At 44.4% G+C, this 19144-nt stretch overlaps 1 protein-coding gene across 5 annotated transcripts in view; it reads right to left on the bottom strand.

Moving 5' to 3' along the window:
* TNRC18 (trinucleotide repeat containing 18) overlaps positions 1-19144 on the bottom strand; it is a 672655-nt gene that overhangs the window by 122009 nt on the left and 531502 nt on the right. For all 5 annotated transcript variants that reach the window (XM_069733831.1, XM_069733830.1, XM_069733832.1 and 2 more), the window contains one exon: positions 8122-8230. In XM_069733831.1, the coding sequence (XP_069589932.1) occupies positions 8122-8230 (109 nt within the window). The remainder of the gene's footprint in view (positions 1-8121; positions 8231-19144) is intronic.

The raw sequence follows: 19144 nt of genomic DNA, 5'->3' as shown, positions 1-19144 counted from the left end.
CCCGGATCCAAAATGGCTGTGGGGCGCCTTCCAGGTACACACAGTATGAGCCCACAGACATTCACAATCATTAAAAAAAATAAACCAAAGAACCCTCACTTTGTCCCTGTTCTCCCAGGATCTTGCTCTGATCTTTGCTGCGTGAACGGACGCGCAACACAGTAGACTCAACATTTTTATGTCATCGTATCTGCGGTTTTAGTCACATATGCTGGAAGGTAGAAGGAGGAGCTGCCGTCTCCCTCCTCCATCATTATATTCCCCGCTATCTGTATCTTGAAAATGCAAACAGAGTTGAAACTGGGACACTGGAGGGGTGAAGACGGCCACATGGTGCACTCTATGGCCCGGAGTTTTTAGTCCTTCAGGGGGTCTAGCGGACCTCACCTTGCCCACGTCTGCCTTAATGCATTCGAGAAATAAAATAAACAAAATGTCTCTATCTAAGGAACGATCAGGAATCTTGACACAGTGCAATTTAGAAAAAAGGTTTTATTTTACTATATAGAACAATTCCAGTTATGACTTTTTGGTGCTATACAATGCCTTCAATCCTTTGTTATTATGGAGTAGACCACAAAGATTACTTGTACACCTGGTATTAAAAATATGCTCCTAATAATAAAGATAAACTATAATCATAACCTATGAAAGTCTCACAAACTCAAAATATTGCTCGTACAGATATTGACATTAAGCAAAATAAAAAAAATTTCCTGTAAGTGTAAATATGGCAGTAGTTACTATGGTGTTTCCCCAAAAATAAGACCTACTCTGAAAATAAGCCCTAGTATGATTTTAGAGGATTTTTGAAGTATACTTGACAGGCGTATACATAGAAATCATGGGGCCCCATATCAGAAGTTCTAATGGGCCCCTCCTCTTCCCGGAAAAAATATACATTAATATTTGGTGCGGTCACACAAGAGCATATCTTAACTTTTCAGCCTTCATTTAGTAATTTTCCTCCTACTGTAGCCCCAGATTCTCCTTTCATTGCACTCAAAGTACAGAAGTGTCCCACAAACACGGTAAGATACCCCCACAGTGAATTCCTCCACACGCACAGTAAGATGACTCTACTGTACCCCACCTAAACTCCCCCAGCAAAGTATGGTGACCCCAACACAGTATGATCCCCCAACTGCGATCCCCACATAGCCACCCATGCAGCATAATGGGCCTACACCTCACCACACTGTCTGACTAACCCACTAAACCAGGGGTCTCAAATTTGGCTGGGTATATGGGCCGGATATAGAAAAAAATTGAACTTGGGGGGCCGCATTCTTTGAAGGACAAAGTGACATTTTTAGTGATACAATTTTTTTCTATACATCTTTCGAACATTTTTGCCATATTTTTTTTTTGTTTACATTTTTGGAGCTTGGGTTGTTATGGATGTGGTGATAACAAATGTGTGCTCTTATTGTAGTTATGTCCCCATATTGTAGTTATGTCCCCATATCCAAGTCCCCATATTGTAGATATGTCCCCATCCAGATTCTCATATTTATAAGTATAATCAAAAGACACCAATAAGTCATGTAGTTGAGGGTATATATCCCTCCCTGGACACCCCGAATGTGTCCAGTTAAATGGACAACTCCAAAAACGTACAACCAGAAAACAAAGGAGTAAAAAAGTCCAAATTACCATATTTAAAACCAATAACAACTTTATTAAACAAACTGCACAATATAAATATATCCAAAATAATAATAAATATGTATGCGGTAAACAATGTATACCAATACAGAGGTATCAAGGAGAAAACATAACGGTATGCCGGGTTAGGTGCAAGTCACATAGTACATCCCAGAACATGAGTACCAGGTGCAGAAATAGTAGATATGGCGGTATATAGGACCCTATAACAAGTATGGCATCGTAGGTCATCCCTATCTAAATCTCAGGATCCTGAGATTTAGATAGGGATGACCTACGATGCCATACTTGTTATAGGGTCCTATATACCGCCATATCTACTATTTCTGCACCTGGTACTCATGTTCTGGGATGTACTATGTGACTTGCACCTAACCCGGCATACCGTTATGTTTTCTCCTTGATACCTCTGTATTGGTATACATTGTTTACCGCATACATATTTAATATTATTTTGGATATATTTATATTGTGCAGTTTGTTTAATAAAGTTGTTATTGGTTTTAAATATGGTAATTTGGACTTTTTTACTCCTTTGTTTTCTGGTTGCAGATTCTCATATTGTAGTTTTGTCCTCATATTGTAGTTATGTCCCCATCCAGGTCCTCATAATTGTACTTACCGTATTTTTCCGACCATAAGACGCACTTTTTTCCCTCCAAATTTGGGAGGAAAGTGTGGGTGCGTCTTATGGTACGGATGTAGCATGTGGGGAGGGGGGCAGCAGTGAGTGGGATCGCACTGTTATGCCACTTCAGGATGTCCCTGCTGCCCGGAATCAGTGCTGGGGAAACCATGTGGTCCCGATGATTAAGTGCAGTGAATATTCATTAGTGGCTCCCTGCCCACCTATCAGCTGAGCAGTGAGCCAGGAGGTATGTCCCTAGGTTTTAGAGGAGGAAAATAGAAAAAAAAGTGAAGCAAATAATGTGGTCAACTCTGTATTAATATCCGACGTCCTGGTATATATATGCTCCCAATCCAGGTAAGCATGGCCCCCTCATCTCTATCCTGGTATGCATGACGCCCATCCCCATTATGGTATGCATGGTCCCTTCATTCCTATCCTGGTATGCATGGTCTCCTCATCCCCATCTTGGTATGCATGGCCTCCTCATTTCTATCCTTGTATACATGGCCTCCTCATCCCCATAATGATATGCATGGTCTCCTCATCCCTATCCTGGTATGCATAGCTCCCTCATCCCTATCTTGATATGCATGCCTCCCTCATCCCTATCTTGGTATATGGCCCACTCAGAGTATAATACAACCCATCACACACACAGTATTATGCAGCCCCCCCACACAGTGTAATGCTGTACCTCCACTACACACACAGTATAATGCATCCAGCGGTATTACACACACTATAATGCAAACACAAACACAATACTTACCTCTCCCCATTTCACTGCTGCTCTGGCTTCTGCAGCGAGTCTCATTGGCTTCACTGCTTGCACAACGTGGCGCACAATGAAGTGAGGTCATCATGCGCCCACTGAATCAGAAGCAGAGGACTGATGGGAGAGGGAGCGTCCTTTGACGCGCTCTCCCCCATCACTGCTTTCAACTTTATCAGCGTCTATGATGCCAATAAGTTAAATGTGGGGGAGGAAAGGCGACGCAACGCTGGGCCCCATAGAGGCTGGGACTGCCAGCTGCATGCTTCCCTGCGTGTCTCAGACCTGTGCTCTAAACAGTATAATGTCCCCCCGAAAGCCCTCCACATAGTATGATGGACATCACACAAATCATCTCACACAGTATAATTGCTTGCATACAGTATAATGGCCCCCACACAGTCCTCCATAATGTACAAAAGCTCCCAAATAGCCCTCCAAATATTATAATGGCCCCCACATAGCCCTCCATATATTATAACTAGATTGTGGCCCGATTCTAACGCATCGGGTATTCTAGAATATGCATGTCCCCGTAGTATATGGACAATGATGATTCCAGAATTCGCGGCAGACTGTGCCCGTTGCTGATTGGTCGAGGCGACCTTTATGACATCATCGTCGCCATGGCAACCATTATGACATCTACGTCGATACTGCGCCCGTCGCTGAATCAGAGACGCGGGATGTCTACGTCCTTTATGACATCATCGTCGCTATGCCCGTCGCTGATTGGTCGAGGCCTGGCGGCTTCGACCAATCAGAGACGCGGGATTTCCAGGACAGACAGACAGACAGAAAGACAGACAGACAGACAGAAAAACCCTTAGACAATTATATATATAGATAGCCCCAATAATGGGTCCATTAGTCCTCCACATTGTATACTGCGGGGTGCATTCTCCATATAGTATACTGCACGCTATAGTCCTCCACACAATATAATGAACTCCCCATAGTTATCCATAAAGTATAATGCACTTCTCATAGTCTTCCATAAAGTATAATGCACTTCCCATAGTCTTCCATACAGTATAATGCACTCCCCATAGTCTCCCATACAGTATAATGTACTCCCCATGGTCCTTCATACAGTATAATGCACTCCCCATAGTCCTCCTTTGAGAATAATACACTCAACATACAAAAAACAATACTCATCTCTCCTTCTCATTCCCCTGCTGCTCCATTCTCCAGAGAGAGCATTCTGAAGTGCCTGAACATCTCAGACGCTAAGAAAGAATGATGGAGGCGAAAACGTCAGCCGATGCTCCATCATTGAACATTGCTTTCAACTGTATTGGCATCCAGGATGCCGATCAAGTTGAACTTGCGATGACGAATGGAGGGGGAGAAGGGCATTGTTAGCTAGAGTCAAACTGGGCAATTGTCCAAAGTCCATCCTTCTCTTAAGGGGCCCCAGTGTTTCTCTTCCGAGGTTAAGACTTCTTAAAGACCTTTGGTGATTTCACAGTCATGTGACCATGATTTCACCAAAGATCTCTTAACTGCAGGAGTCTAGAGTACTTGAACATGAGACAGGCTGGCATACAGGCAGGCATTAGGGGAAAATCAAAGTGGGTCAATTTCTCATGGGCCAACAGTGTTTTGATTCTGAGCTTAAAACTGCTTTTGGTGACATCACGGTCATGTGACCATGTCGTCACTAAAGGTCTCAACTGCAGGAGCCTAAAGGTGAAGAGGAGACAGGCGGTATGCATGTATGTGTATTTACTTGTGTGTGTATATATACATCATTATTATTTACTTTTTAAAACACCACCAATTCCATGGTGCATTACATAAGAAGGGGTTACATACAGTGGGTTGCAAAAGTATTCGTGTTTTGCTAACTCGTAACTTGGAATTGTAGTTTTTTTTTGGAGGGAATGCATCAGTACATGTTAAGAACGTACCTACAAATGTGATACAGGAAAGATATATATCTTGGTGCCGTGTTAGCCAGTAGATATATTCCTCTGTCTCTGAGATTTGAAGCTGCCTTTTAATACAAGTAATTTCATGTCCATAATGTTATGATTGGGGAGACAAAAATGTATTGCCACAGGTAGATCCATTCTTTTTTCTCTTATTGTATGGCGATGAGAGTTCATTCTTGTTCTCAGTTTCTGCCCTGTCTCACCTACACATAGACCCCAAGTTGGACATTTAGTACAAATAATTAGGTACACCATATTAGAAGTGACGCAGCTGAAAGTACCTGGTATCTTGTAGTCCTGATGTGAATTGGCGATCTTTATCCGTGGTCATTATAAATGGACAGGTTTTAAATTTTTTCTGATTGCAAGGAAAGGTACCTGCAGCTGTTGGAGAGGACAGTGAGCTCTTGACAATGATGCTTCTTAGATTTGGGGGCTGCCTAAAACACAGTAGTGGGGGTGGGGGGGGTCTGGTAAAATTGATTGTAAGAGGGCATCTTTTTGTAGTAAAGGTTGCAATTTCCGTGCAGCTCCCCTTAGCACCTCCAGATTTGGATTGTAGGAAACTACTAGAGGTACCCGGTTATTTTGTTCTTTAGCTTTGTAATGTAGCAGGTGATTCCTTGATATTCTGGTGGCTCTTGTAATCTGGTTTTCAATTGTTCTTGGATGGTAGCCTTGATTCAAAAAGGTCTTTCTGAGGCGACCAAGGTGTTCATCCCTATCCATTGGGTTGGAACATATACGATTGTATCTGATGGCTTGGCTGTAGACAATAGAGTTTTTTATGTGTTTTGGATAGAAACTGTCCCATTTAAAGTATGTTGGACGGTCGATTAGCTTCTGATACAGGGATGTCTCTATTTTATTGTTCTGCAGCTTAATGATGGTGTCCAAAAAGTTAATTTCAGTACAGGAGTAGTTGAGTGTCAAGTTGATGGTGGGATGAAATTGATTAAACTGTTCATGGAACGTCTTTAGCTGTGGCTCAGACTCCATCCAGATGATTAAAATGTCATCAATGTAGCGGTAGTGAGCCAGCTTGGCCATGAAAAGATTTGCATACTGTGGAGCCATTTTACTTCCCATTGCTGTGCCAATCTCCTGTAGATAGATCTTGTTGTCAAATTCAAAGTAATTGTGGGTAAGGATGAATTTTATAATTTTCACCACAGAATCCGCATCAGTCTCTGTGTTTTCCAGGAAGAATTTGCAGGCATTTAATCTGTCCTGGTGTGGGATATTGGAGTACAAAGATTCCACATCCATGGTGGCCAGGATGGTTCCTTCTGGTAGAGAACCTATTGCTGATAGTTTATTCAATAGGTCAGTTGTGTCCTGAATGAAGCTGGGTGTATCCTTTACCAGGGGGTTAAAAATACCCTCTACCCATCCAGATACCTGTTCAGTAAGGGTGCCCACACATGAAATAATTGGTCTTCCTGGATTTCCAGATTTGTGGATTTTGGGAAGCATGTAGAATATCCCTGTTCTTGGACTTTCTGGTGTCAGGTAATCGGCTCTTGTGGATATGTCAGGCAGACAAGATACTAACCTTTTTAGTTCCTTGTAATAGTCCTGTGTAGGATCCGACTTCAATTTTTTGTAGTAGCGTGTGTCCATAAGTTGTCTGTTTGCTTCCTTCATATAGTCTGAATGACTTTTGCACCTCCCTTGTCAGCAGGTTTGATGATGTCTTCTTTGTTGGTTTTCAGAGACTGTATGGCCTTTCTCTCCTGGGCACTGATGTTGTATGCTTGTCTCCTGTTAGTATCTATGATGGTGGATTTTATCAAATGTCTGGAGGAGTCTATATATTTATCCAAATGAGGGTTGTGTCCAGGTGGAGGTGTCCAGTCTGACCTCTTTGTTGTTAGGATCCCTTTTCCTTCAGTCCAGGTGGGTTCTGAATCTTCTGTATCATTGAAATATTCCATCAAGTGCCTGGGCGGCTCTCTCTTTGCAGGTATTGTTATAGTATCATGTTCTTTCCATTTGATGATAATGGATTTGATGGCGCCCTGGGGGATCATCAGAGATTAGGATACTTTTTATAACCCAACCCTGACTTGTACTTCTCAACAACTTTGTCCCAGACTTGTTTGGCGATCTCCTTGGTCTTCATGGTGTTGTATGGCTAGTGGTGTCTCTTGCTTAATGGTGTTACAGCCTCTGTGGTCTTTCAGAAAAGGTGTGTTAATACTGACAGACTATGTGACACTTAGATTGCACAAATGTGAACTTCCTTTCACTAAGCAGTTGACTTATGAAGGTAATTGCTTGCACCCAAATTATTTAGGCTTCATAGAAAAAAGGATGAATACATATACACATGTCAATTTTTAGTTATTTGATCCAATAAATTTAATTTATTCCTATATTTTTCTCATTTCACTTCACCAACTAAGACTACTTAGTGCTGATGCGCCACACACAAATCAAATTACAAAAATATTTAAATGCAGTTTGTAATGTAACAAAAAAAGGTAAAAAGCCAAGGGGGTGAATTATTTTGCAAGGCACTGTAAGTGTGATAGTGAAACATTGAGCTCTGGAAACACAGTAAGAAGGAAGAGCAATACGGTAGGAGGTGCTGATAAATGAATGGTTTGTAACGTGACACAGCTGAAATCAGCTGTGCTGCTCCTCCTCTCACGCTGACTCTTGTGGGAGAGGTTAGACCAGGACATCAGAGCTGTATCATCACATCTCACACACTTGAGAAATCTGCTCTAAGCTATGGTGGGGCATGTTCTTCTTTCCTGAGTGTTGGGGCATGTTCTTTTCTTTGAGTGTTGCTGCCAGATTATGACTGGTTAGCATCATAGAGGGGGGAAGAATTACACACCCCCACTGAAGACTGATAACACCCACTTAGACTTGACAAAAATTTGAAAATTAACTCAGAGGCCAAACAATGATCGCAAATATTTCCACAAACAAAAGTCAAAATTTTAAATTAAAAAAAAAAAAAAAAAGTGTTACTCTGCTCGGCAGCCACTTTTATATCCTGTACCCAGTTCAACATGAAAAATTTGGTGCATGGCCTACTTCAGAATGAAGAAATAAATGTATAAAACAGTTGGAGGGGAACATATCCCCCCATTTACCTTGCACAATGGTGCCGGGATACAAACAACGATACTGTTGACTCCAGTATGCTGCAATTCTTGTTCCTTCAAGTAGACAGCGGACAGAGGGCGGCTTTACATCTATGATCTATTGATAACAAAAATAATAATTTAATATTTTATATGCGCAAACAAGAAAAAAATCTGCAGCTTACAAAACACATGAATTGGCACTTTTTTTTACTTCTTTGTATATTTAGCCACTTACAGTCATGTTCAGATGGTTACACAGACACAATACTGACTCAACATAAAGCTAGCATATTTCATTTGTTCTCAGCATTACACCTGTAGCTAAAACAATCCTTTTTTTTATTGCGCTAATTATCATTCTATGCAGAGGGACTTTTGACTATAAACAGTTGTAAATTTTTGGGATTTTGTTGACAGTATATTTCTTTTAAATAAAGGAAAATATATAGAAACGAAAAAAAGATAATTAGCAGCAGTAAGTATCAGTACAGTGGAATGCAGAAGTGAAAAAACAGTATAACTGCCCTACATGATAGCAAAAACTGGCAGGATACAACCACATAAATTATTAGAACATTTTAACAGAAAATAAAATAAAGCAAAGAAGCCTATATAAAAATGCACAAAGCAAGCCACACCTAGAACATTCCAGGAAACCATAAATGCACTGTCAAGATATGTGCTCACAGAGGGCTTTTTTTAAGGAGTTTTCAGAAAATAATGAGCAAAATCTCCCCAAATCTTCAAAATCTTGCATTTCTTAGGTCTCTTTTTTTAACCTCTTTACCCCCCAAGGTGGTTTGCATGTTGATGACCAGACCAATTTTCTTCAATTCTGACTAGAGTCACTTTATGAGGTAATAACTCTGTAACACTTCAATGGATCCCACTAATTCTGAGAATATTTTTTCGGGACATATTGTACTTCATGACAATGATAAAATTCCTTCGATATCACTTGCGTTTATTTGTTAAAAAAATGTGAATTTTGAGAAAAAATTTTTTTTTGTAAGGAAGTTTTAGGCAGTGTGCACACGTAGCAGATTTTTCTAGTTTTTTTGCGTTTTTTCGCTATAAAACCGCGAAAATAACACTCACATTAAGCATCCTATTTAATAGAATGCAATCCGCATTTTTTGTGCACATGCTGCGTTGTTTTCCCGAGCGGAATTGCATTCCAGAAAAAAACACAGCATGTTCATTAAATTTGCGGAATCGCGTGGATTCTGCACACATAGGAATGCATTGATCTGCTTACTTCCCGCATGGGGCTATGCCCAGGGCCAGCTCCAGGTTTTTGAGGGCCCCAGGCAAAAGAGTCTCAGTGGGCCCCCCCCTTTAACACATACCACGATTCATGATCGCATATAAACACAGCCATGTAGTATATAGCACAGCCCACGTAGTATATAGCACAGCCACGTAGCATATAACACAGCCATGTAGTATATAACAGCCCACATAGCATATAACACAGCCACGTAGTATATAGCACAGCCCATATAGTATATAGCACAGCCACATAGTATATAACATGGCCCACGTAGTTTATAGAACAGCCATCTAGTATATAGCACAGCTCACGTAGCATAACAGCCCACGTAGTATATAACACGGCCCACGTAGTATATAGAACAGCCATGTACTATATAGAGACACTTGCCCTATATAGTGCTGCACAAACGTTATGGCCCCATAGATGCTCCATACAGACACTTGCCCCATATAGTGCTGCACAAACGTTATGGCCCAATACAGACACTTGCCCCATATAGTGCTGCACAAACGTTATGGCCCCATACAGACACTTGCCCCATATAGTGCTGCAGAAACGTTATGGCCCCATAAGATGCGCCATACAGACACTTTCCCATTTGCTGTTACTGCGGGAGCGGTGGTACTAGGCACTGGCAGCTGCCTGCCCTTAACGTCTGCCTTGAATGGGCCCCCCTGTCTCGCCAGGGCCCCGGCACTTGCCCGGGTACTGACGCCGGCCCTGGCTATGCCCACCAAGTAAGCAGATCATGTGCGGTTGGTTGGAGGAGAGGAGACTCTCCTCCACGGACTGGGCACCATATAACTGTTAAAAAAAACAAAAATAATTAAAATAAAAAATAGTGATATACTCACCTTCTGATGGCCCCTGGAGTCTTCCCGCCTCTCAGTGGTGCACGCGGCCGCTTCCGTTCCCATGGATGCTTTGTGTGCTGGTCCTGCGATGACGTCGCGGTCACGTGACCGTGATGTCATCGCAGGTCCTGCACACAAAGCATCTATAGGAACGGAAGCTGCCACGTGCATCGCTGAGGAGATCGGCTGCCTTCGGAAGGTGAGAATAACCATTTTTTTATTTATTATTTTTAACATTATATCTTTTTACTATTGATGCTGCATAGGCAGTATCAATAGTAAAAAGTTGGTCACACTTGTCAAACACTATGTTTGACAAGTGTGACCAACCTGTCAATCAGTTTTCCAAGCGATGCTACAGATCGCTTGGAAAACGCTAGCATTCTGCAAGCTAATTATGATTGCAAAACGCTAGTTTTTAGCAGGAATATGCATGCCAATTCCGCATGCGGAAATTTCCGCAGCAATTCTGCGACGTGTGCACTTAGCCTTAAGGGATAAAAGTTGACCAGCCATTTCTCCTTTTTCCAACAAAATTTACACAACCATTTTTTTTAGGGACCACCTCACATTTGAAGTGACTTTAAGGGGTCAACATGATACAAAATAAAAAAAAAGTGACACCATTCTACAAACAGCAATTTCTCCTGAACATGCAGATACCCCATATGAGGGAGAAAAACGCTGTTTGGGCGAACGGCAGAGATCGTAAGGGAAGGAGCGCCATTTGACATTTTGAATGCAAAATTTGCTGGAACAATTGGTGGATGTCATGTTTGGAGAGCCCCTGATGTGCCTAAACAGTGAAAATCCCCCACAAGTGACACCATTTTGGAAACTAGACCTCTTAGAGAACTGATCTAGATGTGTGGTGAGCACATTGAACCCTTGAGTTCTTCACAGATGTTTATAACATTAAAATGTGGACATAAAAAAAAAATCACATTTTCCCCACAAACATGTTTTAGCCTCAAATTTTGTATTTTCATAAGGGTAATAGGAGAAATTGCACAATAGAATTTATTGTGCAATTTCTTCTGAGCACACCGATACCCAATATGAGGGTGAAAACTACTATTTGGGCGCATGGCAGAGCTCGGAAGAGAAGGAATGTCATTTGATTCTTTGAACGTAAAATTTCATGGAATCATTAGAAGACATCATGTTCCATTCGGAGAGCCCTTGATGTACCTAAAAAGTAGAAATGCCCCCCAAAAGTGACCCCATTTTTTGAAACTAGACCCCTCATGGAATCTATTTAGATGTGTGGTGAGCACCCTGAAGCCCCAAGGTGCTTCACAGAAATTCATAATGCTGAGTGATAAAAATAATAAAAAAAAAATCTAAATTTCCCCCACAAAAATTTTATTTTACCCCCAAATTTTGCATTTTCATAAGAGTAACAGGAGAAATTACACCATACAATTTGTTGTGCTATTTCTCCCAGGTGCGCAGATACCCCATATGTGAAGGTATACTACTTTTGAGTCACCATGCAAAGCTCAGAAGTTAAGAGGCGCCATACTGGAGTTCAGATTTTGTTGGAATGGTTTGAAGGTGCCATTTTACATTGACAGGGTCCCTGAGATGCCAGAATAACAGAAACCCCCCACATGTGAACTCACTTTACAAACAACACTCCCCCATGAATTTATCTAGGGGTGCAGTTTCCATATTGATACCACATGTGCGTCACAGAATTTGATACCACTGACCAGTGAATAAAGAAAAAATTACATCTTTACCACTAAAATGCTGTTTTAACCCCAAGTTTTTAATTTCTCTAAGGGCTAAAATAGGGATTTTTGCGTACTCACCAAAAAATCCTTTTCTCCGAACCATTCATTGGGATGCACAGACCGTGGATTGTATGCTGCTGCCACTAGGAGGCTGACACTAAGTGAAACAAAGAAAGTTAGCTCCTCCCCTGCAGTATACACCCTCCTGCTAACCAGTTCGGTGCAAAAGCAATAGGAGATCAATAACAACATATGAGCATATAGCAGGTCATATTATATATGAGAGTATAGGATGTCAAATTATAAAACAAGCTAATAACAGGGTGGGAGCTGTGTCCCCCAATGAATGGCTCGGAGAAAAGGATTTTACGGTGAGTACAGAAAAATCCCTATTTCTCCTTCGCCTCATTGGGGGACACAGACCATGGGACGTCCCAAAGCAGTTCCTGGGTGGGGACAACATCAGATCAGGCCCTGTTTAACCGCTACTTACAAGTGTGCCACCGCGGCCTGCAGAGTCCGCCTGCCCAGACTCGCATCTGTGGAAGTGTGGGAATTATAGTGCTTCAAGAATGCATGTGGACTGGACAAATCCGCAAGCTTGCAGCTGTGCTTGCCGATGTCTGGTGCCTAGAGCCCTCAGACAGGGAGATAGGCTGACATCTAGCACGGGAGGACTCCTGGATGGTGAAACGAATCCACCGGGCTAACATGGCTGATGAAACGGCTAAACACTTCCTGTGACCGTCAGGAAGCCTTCTTCTTACCGTCAGGAAGCCCAAATAAAGTGTCCAACCTTCGGAAGGATGCTGTCCTTGATACGTAAATACTCGGAACACTCACTTCATCCAGATTATGGAAAATCCATTCCGTTCTGTGGGCTGGAGCCGAAAGAGATGAGGGAAGGGCGATGCCCCTGTAAAAGTGGGAATACAATACCACCTTGGCAACAAGGGAAGGGGATGGTCTGAGGACAACCTTGCCTTGATGGTAATAAGGAAAAAAGTCTGAAAGAACAGAGCGGCAAGCTCTGAAGACTCATCAGGATGACAAGATCGCAGAGAAAAAAGTGAGCGACCTTCCCTAATAATAAGGTCTGTCCGGATCCCCCCCCCCCCAAAAAAAAGGAGTCTACTGTAAGACCCCCAGGACCATTAAGGTCCCAAAGATGTAACGGTATGCGATAGGGAAGAACCACAGTTGAAGACTCCCTGCGAGGAAGTCCATATTTGCAGTTTTGTTGTAATAAGACGGAAAAATACTAGTACCGCAAACGAGAAATCCTGACATGGTCAGTGCGGATCTCCCAGAATCACTGGGGCCCTTCCTGCTTCCAAAAAGATCTCGAAAGGAGTGGAAGAGGGGTTATGGAAATTGGTACCATGGAAGAACAGAGCATGCACTGCAATGGCTCTTAGATCTCGACGCCGAACCATGAACTCTAGTACATTGGCGTTCAGTCTAGACGCCATCCGACCTACATCTGGAGTACTCCAGTGAAGGCAGATCTGATGTAAGACTTCAGGGTGAAGTTCCCACTCACTTGAAGAGAAACCCTGACAGCTGAATATATCTGCCACCCAGTGTTCTACTCCAGAGATATGTACTGCAGAGATCACCGAATGATAGATCTCGGTCCATCAGAGAATGTGAGGTACCTCGGCTATGGCACTTGACTATGGGTACCTGCTAGATGGTTGACGTATGGCACAGCCGTGACATTATCCAATTGAAGTCAGATGGAGTGACCCCCTGAAGGCAGTAGACCTGCTGTAGGATTAGGCGAACCGTTCGGATCCCCAGAGCAATGATCGGGAGAAGAAGACTGGCATTGGTAATCACTAATAACCATTGGACCAGGTGAAGGTCTGGATGAGGAAAGAGCTCAGAAACTACCCTTTGAAAGCCTGATTGACTTGCTGAAAACAAGCGGAGCAAAGGAAACTGCTTCCATTGTCGTTACCATGTTTCCTCAGAACCCTCCTAGCGAATCGAATGAAATGAGGGGATGAGTGATCAAGTGCGCGAGCTCCCTGTTGAAGGGCCACAACCTTGACTCAAGAGAGAATTACCATCCTTCTGGAAGTATGCAGAATTATCTTCAAAAAGGATCTGCTGGGCTGGAAATGAGGAAAACTTGTCTAAGTTTAGGTGCCAGCCCAGGTGAGAGGGTATCGCAAGTGATATAGACGACTCAGAGTAGTCCTGGAAGAGCGGCTAGAAAGTCGACCAAATAGGGCAGGACGACCACGCTACCAGGGTTCCAGAGAAACATGACAACCGCCATGATCCTTGCGATCCTTGGGTGCGGTAGCCAGGCCGAAGGGCAAGGTCATGACTTGAAAATGCTGTTCGAGAATGGAAAGGGGAAGGAATTTTTGTAGAGGGGAAATATAGGAATGTCAGGGTAAAAATCCCGAATGTCGATGGAGGCCAGAAACTCCACCGTTTTCTGTTGAAGTAATGGCTGAGCGGAGGAACTCCATCCGAAAAAGGAGGACTTTGTCATAGAAGTTTGAGGTCCAGGATCGGTCTTACTTTTCATTCCCCCTTTTTGGAACCAAGATCCCTTAGATCTAGACTGTCCTGGACAACCCTTCCACTGCTGGTTGGGTCTGTAGAAAGAATATGATCCCTTGTTAATCTCCTGCTCAGAAGATTTGATTGGCCTGCTGTGCTGTCTTTGGGGAAAGGTTACTTGTGTGAATCGAAGTAGTTAAAGGTCTCCGACCAGGAGACCATTGCTCAAGCAACCCATGTGGGGGGCTAAGAAAGGGTAGAGCGCTGAACCCGAAGCCGCAAGACGGAATGAACCACATTTGCTATCCGACAGTCCGTGGTATTTTTAATTGATGATAAATCGGGCAGGGATACTGGTAGGAATACCACAAGAGAATCTACCCAGTTAGTCTGCCAAGTGGCAGAATGCGGGGCTGCATCCAGCAGGTCAGGAAAAAGCCGTCTCATGCCATAGTCGCTCTCTTTTGACGGTGCAGAGTAGAAAAATTAGGAACCCTCGATCCATCATCCTTTTAACAGGGAAGTGGAGAGGAATCGTCCGCCTTCTTGCATCATTCGCTAAATAGTGGTGATGCAAAGGGGAGTGCTTTGACGCCAAAAAGGGTGCCTCTGTACATCCCCAGAGTTCAGGTCTCCGGGTGGACAGGGCAGGTTGTCTGGCGTTAGGTCTGGATGCAGTAGAGGATACATGGAGGCGACACTCCATGTGCTCGTCTGTTGATGGTGTGTGGAGATCGGTGCCCTTTAAAGGACCCGTCGCCCTTAAAAATCAGACCAGGCATGGCATCCCATGTAGAGGCTTCTGTCCAGTGGATCGCTTATCCGGACAGAATGGCAAATGCTCTATGAGGGAGTTTAGTCTCCTTATGAGGGACACTGCGTAGTCTAGAGCAGACCTGGAGTCCTCGTCAATGTACCGAGATTGGTTGATGGGTGAGTCCATCCTTTTCTGAAGCTCTGGTAAGTCCAGGTACTAGGCAATATCCGATCCATATTCAGAGGCTTGTTGTCATCAAATCATTGGTGAGGGATCAGGAAATGAAAACTTCCGTTTTTTAGATGACTGTACGTTTCTAGATGCCTGTACGCTTCTAGAATACTTGCGGCCCCTGCTAGCCAAATGCTCCCATATAGGATAAGGACCATGTATATCGGTCCTGTGAACACTCCAAGCCACAGAGGGTACACGGAGGGATTCAATCTCTTGGTCAGGGAACCATGGATTGCGGTCAGTGACGAAGTCCACTGAGGGGAACTAGGGATAAACTGGGATCAGCGGCGGAGGGCTCCTGAGCTCATTTAGGTGACCGGCTTCGGTTTGATCATGTGCCCTTAGGACCAAGGAATACTGATCATGCACCTTTAAGACCAGGAAATACTGGTCATGCGCCTTTAAGACCAGGGAATACTGGTGATGCGCCTTTAAGACCAGGGAATACTGGTCATGTGCCTTTAAGACAAGGGAATACTGGTCATGCGCCTTTAAGACCAGGGAATAATAATAATAATCTTTTATTTTTATATAGCGCTAACATATTCCGCAGCGCTTTACAGGTTACACACATTATCATCACTGTCCCCGATGGGGCTCACAATCTAAATTCCCTATCAGTATGTCTTTGGAATGTGGGAGGAAACCGGAGTTCCCGGAGGAAACCCACGCAAGCACGGAGAGAACATACAAACTCTTTGCAGATGTTGTCCTTGGTGGGGTTTGAACCCAGGACTCCAGCGCTGCAAGGCTGTAGTGCTAACCACTGAGCCACCGTGCTGCCCTCATACTGGTCATGCGCCTTTAACACCGGGGAATACTGGTCATGCACCTTTAAGACCAGGGAATACTGGTCATGTGCCTTTAAGACAAGGGAATACTGGTCATGCGCCTTTAAGACCAGGAAATACTGGTCATGCACCTTTAAGACAAGGGAATACTGGTCATGCGCCTTTAAGACCAGGGAATACTGTTCGTGTGACTTTAAGACCAGGGAATACTGGTCGGGTGCCTTTAAGACCAGGGAATACTGGTCATGCATCTTTAAGACCAGGAAATACTGGTCATGCAGCTTTAAGACCAGGGAATACTGGTCGTGCGCTTTTAAGACCAGGGAATACTGGTCACCAACTGGTTAGTTACTTCCTTACCCGGGTACTGATGTAGAGTCGTTGTGCCCCTTTAATGCAAAAAAAACCCAAAAAACGTCGCCCCTATGTGAACCGGCCGGGTGGTCCAAGATGGCCACCGGAAGTTGCAGAGTTGATAAAATCTCGCAGAGAGCGAGAAGCGCCAATTCGGGGGGCGGAGTCATGAACACGATGTGGGCGGAGCCTCGATACTTCTGTGAATAGGCAAAAGCCGGGGCCTAAATTTCTGCAGCCGGCGGGCGACACTAGCGGTAGAAGTGAGGGGTATTGTTGCCAGGGGAGAAGCGCCTGAAAAGCGGGCGGAGCCGCCTTAGCGCGCCATAGTGCGGACGCGGCTTCCGGGATGCGGCCTACGCATCGGCAGAAGCCGGAAGCTAAATTTTTGCAGCCGGCCGGAGCGTTACCTCAGGGGGGTGGGCCACAGGAAAGTGGCTGAGGCTGCCTGTCAGCATGTAGATATCCCGCTGCAGATGGATCCACTCACCATCGGTGCGCGTCGCGGCATGGAGCCGCCGCGGATGTGGGTTTCAGCGCTGTTGTGCTGCAGGTCAGGTATTGCAGCGTGGACGGTGCAGGGATAAAGGGGTAAACCTCAATCCACCATCCCTTTGTTAGGGAGGTGGAGAGGAACCGTCCGCCTCCTTGTACCATCCGCTTTCACAGTGGTGGGACAGTGGGGGCTATTCGGACACCATAGAGAGGGGCCTCTGTACATCCACAGAGTTCAGCCCCCGGGTGGACAGGGCCAGTTGTCCGGCATTAGGCCTGGCTGGGGAAGAGGGTACGTGGAGGCGACACTCCATGTGCTCGTCCGTTCAGGGTGTGGGAAGATCGGTGCCCTTGATGGGCCCCGTCGCCCAGACTTGGCATCCCACGTCGCAGGAGAGGATACGGAGAGGCGACCCTCTCCGTGCTCGCCTGTTGATGGTTCGAGGAGATCGGAACCTTGAAAGGATCTGTTGCCTGGCGTTAGGTCTGGATGAAGTAGAGGATACATGGAGGCGACACTCCATGTGCTCGTCTGTTGATGGTGTGGGGAGATCGGTGCCCTTTAAAGGACCCGTCACCCTTAAAAAACAGACCAGGCATGGCATCCCACGTAGAGGCTTCTGTCCAGTGGATCGCTTATCCGGACAGAATGGCAAATGCTCTACGAGGGAGTTTAGTCTCCTTATGAGGGACACTGCGTAGTCTAGAGCAGACCCGGAGTCCTCGTCAATGTACCGAGATTGGTTGATGGGTGAGTCCATCATTTTCCTTGATGGGCCCCGTCGCCCAGACTTGGCATCCCACGTCGCAGGAGAGGATACGGAGAGGCGACACTCTCCGTGCTCGCCTGTTGATGGTTCGAGGAGATCGGAACCTTGAAAAGATCCGTCGCCCCATTCGTCCATGGAAAAAATAAAGTAAAAAATGTAAAATATAAAAATAAAATAATAAAAAGCTTTGGGTCTGAATAGCAGACCAGTCCGTGTGCCTCCTACGGACACTAAGCAAGAACTGGTTAGCTGAGAGCTAGCAGGAAGGTGTATACTGCAGGGGAGGAGCTAACTTTCTTTGTTTCTCTTAGTGTCAGCCTCCTAGTGGCAGCAGCGTACACCCCACGGTCTGTGTCCAACAATGAGGCGAAGGAGAAAGGAAATTTTTTCCAACAGAGGTTCATTTTTTCCTGAGTGCGCCAATACCCTACATGTAATCGGGAAATATTTTTCAGGCACAGTTCAAAGCTCAGAAGGGAAGGAGCGAAAGATTTTACTGTTATGATTTGCAGGTGCCAGGACCCATGAAGTGTCAGAACAGCAGAATACATCCATACGTGACCCTTTTTAACAAACTACACCTCTCAATGAATTCATCTAGTGGTGCAGTGATCATATTGACACCACGGGTGTGTCACATTGGGCAGTGAAGAAAAAATAACTACATTTTTACCACCAAAATTTTGTTTTAGCCCCATATTTCACATTTTCACACAAAGAGTGGGTAAAAATGGCACTATAATTTGTCCCACAATTACTACTGAACGTGCCTGTACAGTACTGCTTAGCCATACGGAGAGACTCAGGAGGGACAAAGCGCTATTTGCCTCCTGGAGTGAAGATTTTCCTAGAACAGTTTGCAGACTCAATACACAGAGCCCCTAATTGCTAGAAGAGCAAAATGATGATGATTTTGACTCGATGGGTATTTTCCAGAAACAAGCTGCAATGAATGTTGCCGAGTGAAAATTGCATACTGCTGTTGTAGTGACCAGTACGTTATTCCCGTGCTCCTGGAGACATGCACCTGTAAGTTAGGGGGGGTTCTCACTCCTACCAAAATGCCAAACATGTGGATGTTATATGTTGTTTAGGTACACTGTGAGGCTCAGAAGAGAGGGGGGCATTTGGATTTGGAAACACAGAATTAGCTGAATTTCTTTAGCAGGTGAGGAGCCATTTTGCTTTTCCAGAGTCTTTGTACTACCAGTAACGTGGTAGCCCCTATATTTCCGTTAA

The sequence above is a fragment of the Ranitomeya imitator genome, chromosome 7 (assembly GCF_032444005.1).
Source record: "Ranitomeya imitator isolate aRanImi1 chromosome 7, aRanImi1.pri, whole genome shotgun sequence".
NCBI classification, from domain to species: Eukaryota; Metazoa; Chordata; class Amphibia; order Anura; family Dendrobatidae; genus Ranitomeya; species Ranitomeya imitator.
The sequence above is the reverse complement of the archived record's forward strand: the minus strand, read 5'-3'. Positions and strand labels throughout refer to the sequence as shown.